This window comes from Poecilia latipinna, unplaced genomic scaffold (assembly GCF_001443285.1).
Source record: "Poecilia latipinna isolate Pla-1442-1.1 unplaced genomic scaffold, P_latipinna-1.0 Scaffold1186, whole genome shotgun sequence".
NCBI lineage: Eukaryota > Metazoa > Chordata > Actinopteri > Cyprinodontiformes > Poeciliidae > Poecilia > Poecilia latipinna.
The window spans coordinates 45029-53715 of NW_015113802.1; the positions used below are offsets into that span (position 1 = coordinate 45029).

General features: G+C 39.6%; 1 protein-coding gene across 1 annotated transcript in view; it reads left to right on the forward strand.

The window, feature by feature from the left end:
- The window catches only part of LOC106960436 (leucine-rich repeat-containing protein 16A), a gene marked incomplete at its 5' end in the record, with an annotated part of 51456 nt that extends 43099 nt beyond the window's left edge, over positions 1–8357 (forward strand). Inside the window, 10 exons of the mRNA XM_015053530.1 lie at positions 459–476; positions 1324–1390; positions 1633–1859; positions 2020–2132; positions 2286–2540; positions 2616–2826; positions 3485–3521; positions 3672–3932; positions 4037–4177; positions 5044–8357. Of these exons, the coding sequence (XP_014909016.1) occupies positions 459–476; positions 1324–1390; positions 1633–1859; positions 2020–2132; positions 2286–2540; positions 2616–2826; positions 3485–3521; positions 3672–3932; positions 4037–4177; positions 5044–5216 (1503 nt within the window). The remainder of the gene's footprint in view (positions 1–458; positions 477–1323; positions 1391–1632; positions 1860–2019; positions 2133–2285; positions 2541–2615; positions 2827–3484; positions 3522–3671; positions 3933–4036; positions 4178–5043) is intronic.
- Between the last annotated feature and the right edge of the window lie 330 nt (positions 8358–8687).

Genomic DNA, 8687 nt, shown 5'->3' on the forward strand with positions numbered 1-8687 from the left:
CAAACAAATTGTTTTATATTGTGTAAAGTTTTAAAGTGTCAGTGTACCTCTGTCAAAACATTTTTATTTTATACTTTGGTTTTATTACTACCCTGATGGTTTTTTCCTCTGAAGTTTTTTTTTTTTTTTTTTTAATATTTTTCAGGAAGCGATCCGACTCTTATCTTGAGCCGTTTTTATTTTTATCTAATTTACTTTGGTGGCATTTTAATAACTATTTTGAATCACTTCACAGGGAAGACTTAGTGCAGCACAGTCTCCAGTCATCCGTCGTTTTTCTATAGCACTTCTGCTCATAAGTATTTTCATCCCTGCTCTCGATCCTGTTTCTTCCTCTTCTTCCACTTCTCTCGCTGCATGAGTTTTTCCATTTTCCTCCTTAAGCCTTATGGTGTGTTATTTTCTCTTCAATCTTCTCTTCTGTTCTTTCTTGCCCTTTCTACCTTTGCTCCTTGGAGACTCTGTGCTGCACCAGCGTAAGTAACACAGGACTGCCCCGCTGTACACTCCTTTCTCTCCCGTTTTTGTCTGACTTTATTTTTCACCTCTCTTCAATGTGCTTGCTTGCTGGACAGTCCTCTGTGGCTTCCAAGCCGCTCTGTTTCATCTGCTTAAGAATCTGTACAGAAAATGCACTTTATTTGACTAACGGTACTTTGTTCTTCTTATCATCTTGTTGAATAATGGATTTCATAAACCTCTGCACTATTTTTTTATTTATTTTTTTGTCACGCTGCTCTGTTCCGCTTCATAAAGTGCACCGTTTGTCGTCGTCAGTATGTGAATGTGGGTCAGAATCAAAATGGGATGCATTAAGAAGTCACTATGAACAGAGTGCATGTTATGATCCAGAGATATATCCCAGTTCAGTTATTCCAATGTTATCCAGTTGTTAGTGTTTTAAGATTTTACACACTGTGAAATTTCAAACTTTTGTTGGTATTTTTGAAGTTATGCTTGTTTTTTTTTTTTTTTTTATAATACCTGCAAAACTGCTCAGAGTTTTTGGGAGGAATGTTTTGCAAACATTATAATATTCTGACCTCTTTCAGTCATACAAATAAAAGACCGAATGTTACAACACACTGTCACGCAGTCTGCAAAGTAAATGAAAGTTCATGATGACGTGTTTGTAGCTCCGGGTTTTGGTGGATGATAATACATGCTTTTGTTGTTTTTTGGTTTATTTTTGATTTGCACAAACTCAGTGAACTTAATGGACTTCCACATGCATTGTACTAGAAATGCTTGCTTGTTAAAAACCACGACTCCCCCACCCCCCTGCAGTTGAGATGTCTGAATAATTTCTGCTGTTCTCTTCAGATGACTCCTAAGTCGAAAAGGAAAAGCATTCACAGCAGAATGCTGCGACCCGTATCTCGTGCCTTTGGTAAGTTGTTTTGTTCTCAATTTAATGTATCAATAACATTTTTTGAAATAAGCTTAGACACAGAGCTGGTGCTGCCAATAGCTACAAATCCCATAATGAGCTTATTTTAACTTCCGAGCAGTCCTTCTCTTGCTCCTGAATGTTTTATTTGTTCCAATTTTTTGGCGCGTGAGCTTATTAAAGTTAATGGAACGACGAATGTGTCCATGTTTTGAGAATCTTATCAAAATCCAAACCTGCAGAGATGGAGTTTGATCTCGACAAGGCCCTGGAGGATGTTCCCATCTACATGGAAGACGCCTCCACTTCGTCCCAAACTCCTCCCACTCCATCTGTGGGTGGGCCCAAAGCGGAGCAGCGTCCGTCCGGAGCGATCGCAGAGCTGCCGTCTGAGGAAGAGAAGAAACTGCAGCATTTCACCAAACTACGGCCGCGAAGGAACAAAAAGATGCATTCTAGTAAAGTAGCTGTAAGTAAAACATTGCTTCTCTATTGCGACTTAACTACCAGTCAAAAGTTAAGTCGTTGTCAATAATTTAAGTTTTTGGACTTGCAAGTGCTGAAATAAACAGGCAAAGAGGAGATCGTTGATACTGGATTTTTCTTTGTTTTGTTTTTTTGTCTTTCAGCAAATTAACAACACTCCATCTCAAGAAGGGGGCGAACAAAATGGTCTCATGGGCAGAGTGGATGAAGGAGTGGATGAATTTTTTTCAAAGAAAGTCACCAAGATGGATTCAAAGTGAGAAACTACTGAAAAAGAAAATGACAGATAAAATAGTCCAAATAAGCTCATTTCCATTTTGTTAAACGTGAACATATTCTTATATTGCATTTGGTCATCTGTTTAGTTTTGACTTTAACATGCTATGCTTCCTCTACTGCCTCCTTTAAGACGGTCTTTGAAGAGCTCAGAATCTCAAGATGGAGAAAAGAAGAAGAGTAAAGGAGGATTTCTGAATCTCATCAAGCGATCCTCCAAATCCGATAAGTCTGATAAGTCTGACAAATCAGATAAGTCAGAGAAAAGTCAAGCAGCTCCAACATCCTGTGGTGCGCCCCCAGCCTCTGCTGCAGCCTCTGCGATCCCAGAGGAGCCCTCCTCTCCAAAGGTGGCAGTCAGGAGCCCACCTCCTGAACCAAAGTCGAGGTACAGCTAACCCATGATCATGCCTAACGTACGCCTCAGTTTCAACTCCTCTGACGGCGTCTGTCTCCAATCCAGAGACTCCTCCACCCGCTCACAGCCCACAGACTACAGCAGCAGCTCCGACCGGTCCGAAGAACTGAGGACTCCGGACTCCATAGATGAACCCTGGGAGGGTTCGGACGGCAGGGGAAGTCCTCAAGGCGGGAAGAGGTACACTGGAGTGCAGATGATGGGAAGTGGCCTCTTGGCAGAGATGAAAGCAAAACATGAGAGGAGAGCATACAAGGTGAGTAACGTCAGGTGGAACAAAAATCATGTGGTAGATTAGGGAATAACAAAACCGTCCATTCGCTTTCTACAAGGAATTTTTTCTATACACTCTAGTTTGAACACCTGGAGAACATAAAAATGACTAGAAATCTGGGTCTGGAAAACTTTGATCTCAGCATTGCTCTATGTGACACAACACTCTTGACTTCAATCAGAACCTTTGAATAAAATGAATGTCTAATCCAATTGTTGTCAGCAAAATTACACTAATTGTATATTTTTCTTTGACTTTACATTTGGGCAGGACATTTTTTCCGCCCCGATGATTTATTTATTCTCAGCAGATTGTCCCAATGTAATTCCCTGCATGTGCTTCACATTTGCAACATTAGTATTTTTGGGCTGCAGATAAATAGTCCTAGAGCTGCTCCAACCCTCTGCTTGTTCTAGCAGGTTTCCAGGTATGTGCGCAGGTGAAATGGGGGATCACTGTTTTCTCAAAGCAGGTCGTAGAAAGCAGGAGCTGCATCCTCGGTGTTTCACGGCGTCGGTCATTTATCCTCTGGGATGTAGCTGTACATTTGTGTTCTTTTAGAAAACTGCATTAAAGAGAAATGGCTACATCTGTTTGTAACAGGCAGTGATTCCATATTTTGTCTTTGTGTGTCTTGTAGTCTTCCAGCCCTGACAGGCCTGACAGCAATGCAGCAGGTAAGATACAAGGGGAGAAATTTATGATTAAAAATTAGCAAAGGATAAAATGAGGCAACGTTCAGAAAAAACTTTTGCAAGGCACTGTACTTAGATAGTTATTGGTGGTCATTTCAAAGAGTTATTTTATCCATTTGTATTTGTTGACAGCCAAGTCCCAATCCTCAACTACTGAAAGCAAGACTTCCAGTTGTCCCACTAACAAAGCCAATGCTGCTGCTGCAGAAAAGTCCTCGCCCCGTAGTGAAGCCAAGTCCGAACCTTCCGCTCGCCTCAGAGCCACGTCTTCCTCAACGTCCCCTGCAGGACCAGTAAACCCTAAGCCACCAGTGCCACAAGGAGCAAAGCCAGCCCTGGCTGCACGGCCCACCATCCCCCAGAAGCCGAGGGCCAGCAGCGGCAGGAGCATAGGTATGCTGCGCAGTCTGCACAAGCTGTCTGCAGCCTTTTTGAATCACTTTTTAAAAACAGCCAAATTTTACAAAGTTATATTTCATGCCTGCTTTTTCACATAGATGAGAGTTCAGCTTCCCCCATCGGCAGCGGCCATGCATCTCCCAAAATTCTGCCCTCCACCCTAAAAAGGACAATGTCAGAAAAAGACAAGGAGCCCATTCTGCAGACCGGAGTTTCCACCAACAAAGGCCCTCAGGAAGGTGAGTCACAAAATCAGCTGAAAACTTTCACTTTCAAACGCTAAATAATCTTGGCAGCCCCTTATGAACAGTTTTAACTGTGTTCATCTAACAGACTCAGTTCCTCTGTGACCTCATGTTGCTGCTCTGTGTCTAGCATGTGACAGATGTGACTGATGGATTCAGGCCAAGAGCGTTGCTGATTGAAACTGTATTTTATCTGCTGCGCATCATAAATCAGACATGCAAAGTATTTTTTTTTTTTTTTTACTGTCTCTTTTTGTATCGAGCAATCCTTAAAATCAGTTTTTACAGACTGTTCAACCTTGCATTCAAGTCGATAGTAAGAAAAAGAACGCCTTGCAAAAATAATTAGCAAATTTTAAACCTTGAAGCCTGATGACATTTTGTTGTTTCACTTGTTAACTAAAATCTAAAAGGTTTTTTTGTGAATGAAAGCTTTCGCTCTGTAAAACATGAATGAAGCAGATCAGAATATAGATCATGTACTGAGGTACACACAATTGTTGACAGTTCTTTTTAGTTGGAAAACACAAATGACTATAAGATTTCAATTACTGCATTTATTTGTTTAACAAAGACCAACATTAAAGAGAGATGTGTTTCGGTTTCTTTCAATCGACCACAGTGACGGGAAGAAACATCAAATTTCAATCCTTGATTTTTTTCTCCCATTTTCTCCTCTTGTCTTTTACTAAAGAATAGAGTCGAGTTTATGACATGGTAAATAAATCTCCTGAGGATAGGTCATAGAAATATGGCAAAATATCTATTTAAATTTATGTGCTTTTGGCTTATTTTTGTTTTCTTTTCCATTTGTTCCAGTTACATTATTAATGTTGGTTTATTGTGTCTCTTGTTTTCAGTGAAGTCGGCGTCAGACGCTGCTCAGAGATCCAGCCCTCGCTGCACCAACGCTGATGACCCAGGCTCCTTCAAAACCAAGGACAACTGTGCAAACACAGACAAAAGCAAAGCAACCAGAAAGAAGTCCTCGGAGTCGGGGGAAGAGGCAGACAAGGACTTTATACTAATATGAGCCACTCACCAAGTCTCAGGCTCCTTTATAGAAAACTAACTCCAAGGGAACAAATCTCCCATGGTTTATTTTTTACAATATGATTCATACCTGCAGGTCCAGTTTGACCACAAAGTACAAGTCAGACCTGGCAGGCATGAGAAGCAGAAACACAGTTTTGACCTTAATGCATGACGGACATGACCGCAGTGGACGCAGTACGCCTCCAAAGCAAAAAACCAAAACTGTGCTTCGTCTCGTGAGAGCTTCCTCGATCCAAACAGTATTTTTCTCCAGATGTGCTGTCAGCCTTGCTCATCCTCACTTTTCTTACTAACTCTTCAGGGTCTGAGAAGATGAATCATCAGGGTTTGGTCCTACTCACTTATATGTAAATAATAAATCACGAAGTGGAGTCAAAAGTTTGACATCTCTAAAAATAAAGCAGAGTGCTTTGAGAGAGCGCGATTACAACTAACTACTGTTTTCTACGGCTTGCTGCCACAGCTCGACACCCAGGGACCAAACGCAACAATGACCGCCATACCACTTCACTGTACTTGAAGCCAAAACATATTAGCAAATCAGGACCGTCTCTGATATATTTTTGATGGATTTTATAACACTGGTTTTTCTGTACGTGCTACTAAATAGGATTCAAAGTGACTGAAAATGTTATGCAATTTCGTTCTTTAGTTATTATTTACAGGAACAAGCAGGTTTCAGCTGAGTGTCTCAGCAAAGACACAGATCAGAGATGTGTGGTTTACTTTACAAGTGCAACAGCTGCAGACTGATGCACACTAAGCAACAGTGTGTAATACTCCATGTGAAAGCTGGAGTGGCCATATGATGTGTTACTGCTTTGAGAGGACTGTGGCACTCTTTGTCTTTACTGATAATCAGCGTATGGCTTCAGCACTGTTAAATAATTGCTCTTTTATATTCAAACACTGTGGAAAATTATTTTTTTTTTCTTAATCTGGGAGAGGAGCTTTGGGAATATAATTAAAGTGCAATAGAGAGCTATGTTTGGTTCTTTCTGGAGCATATCTGTAGTGTAATTTCTTAAAAGAAGTTTTGAACTTTTTTTTTTTGTTGCAAATAAGTAACATTGAGAATTTGAATTGCTCCTAGAAAGACTTGAATCCCATTCATTAAGACTATGCTAGTGCTCTACATGTCCAGTGACCACAAGGAAATCTCAATAGAAAAAGACAGTTCGAGGCAGTCTTAGTTCTTTGTGTATAAGCAAAAACACTGAAGGAACTCCAGCACACAAGTTTTTTTTTTCTTTTTTCTTCGTTTGAATAGCGAATTAAAAATGTTCTTAATTCTCCTTTATGCCTAGGAATTAAGAAATGCACAGAATAAGGGCGGTAACCGTACTGCTTGTTTAAAAACCAATAATGCACTGTGTGGGGTGAGAGTGAACTGTCGGTGGGTGTATATTAATTGTGTGGCATCAACTTGGCCGTCGGGCCGATTCTTCTGTTTTGGTTTTAAGTCGACATACCTGTTTCACACTGCTGTAGAGTTTGACTAATTATGAAAATGAATTTGTGTAATAATAAAAAAAAAAACTAGTGTAAATGAATGATGAACACTGTTTACAATTTAAATATTTGATTGTTTTCTCAAATATCTCCATGCCATGCAAACACAGTATGGGATGTATATTTCTGTTCTGCTATGTCATGATTGTGCTGGGGACACAGAAGAAACACGAAAACATAATTGTTGCTGGGATAAAAAACAAAACAAAGCAAAACAAAAACATAGATTAATGAAATATGATGCCAGACTTCCAGGACACATGGCTGTAGATTTTTTGTGTCAGCATTCTGCCACTGTGTGAAGGCCACTGCATGCAGCAAAGTGTACAGGACCCTTAGATATGCAGCTTGAATCAGATTTTATTCACTGTCCATGTCTGGGTAAATCTGGAAAATGGACAGAAAAAGTTTGATAAAATCCGAAATTTCAGAAAACGACAGAGTGACTTTTTCAGAGCGGCAATCTTTGATTTATCAAATTAAAACTTGCATTTTATTTAATTGAATGTTTTTTTGATTACTGGCAGAACCCAGGTCCAGCTTAAAACCTGACAAAAAGACTTGAAACAGGATCCAGAATCTAAATCCTACTTTGTCTAAGTTTCAAGAAAGTTTTTTCATTCCTATTAGTTTTGCTTGAAAATTTGCAAAAGAACAAAGAAAGTGTTATCCCAGATCACAAATTTTGCTTTAAATGACCAAGTTTCATTAGTAAGTGTTGGATTTGTTTGTGCAGTCTATTTTATTTTATTTTATTTTTTATTTCTTTTCACTTTAAAAGATTCAGATTGAAGTCGGGGCCAGAGCTCTGACCAGTGCACCTTTCCCACAATGTGGTGTCTGATGATGTCCTTTTATGGCGTTACAGTGGGGTTGACCTTTTCTTGTCACTCTTCACGGTTTACAGATATTATTTTTGGTGTATATAGTCAACCTGTCGTGGATGTACATGACTACAGAATCATCTTTTTTTTTTGTCTCTGAAGTGTCTCGAAAAATGACAGGATGCTTCTACATTGCATGTTGTTTAAATTTAATCCACTCGTATGTGGCTGTGTGCAGTTGCCATTGCTGAGCTTTTCTTTTTGGCGTAGCAGCAGCACAATGCAGCAGAGTTTCTGTTGCATTGCGATGGAGACTGAAAATAAGTTGAGAATTATTCAACATGAGCATCTGGTTCTTTCTGTTGCTGTTCAGTGTACAAACATGCCAGTACTCGGTAGCATTCGGTCTAGACGTGCCAGTCTGTGTGTGACTGCATGATGTGGCTGTGAGTTTTTCTGTATGTACATATGTGCTTTCTTACACGTAGGGCCCCGTGTGTTCATGTGTGTGTAACATAAGCACATATAACACATTCACACGCCTATGTGAAAACATGAAATCCTCTGTTGTTTTGGTACTAAGTGCACTACTATACTAAGGATCTGTTTGTAACTTATTTGAAATAAAATAAAGCGACTGAAGGCTGATGTTCTTTCTCGATTTGTATGTTTGCTGTCACTTTGAACATGTTTTAGAAAATGAAACAAACTTTACCTGGGACTACATGATAGAAAGTGAATGTTTGGTCATCTATTTAATTAAATTGATTCTTATTCTGTCATGACTTGGCATGTTTTAATCATCCTCGTGTTGGGAGTTTTTATGCAACTATTAATACTGATTAAAATTATTTTACATTCTGCTTCACGTTTTCATTGGTCTCATTTGGCACATTTCCAGTCAGCCTCTTACGAGAACTTATTTTTTGCTTTGCAGTGTAGCAAGACCTCCACTAGATGGCGCATGTGTTTTGCACTGTAAAATCCCACATTAACAGACTGACTTGGTGACATGCAGAAGAAGGTGTGTTTTTTTTTTTTTTTTTTTTTTTTTTTTTTTTTGGGGGAGAATTTGTAAAGAAAAAAGACGGGGGGGGGGGGGAGCAAAGTTT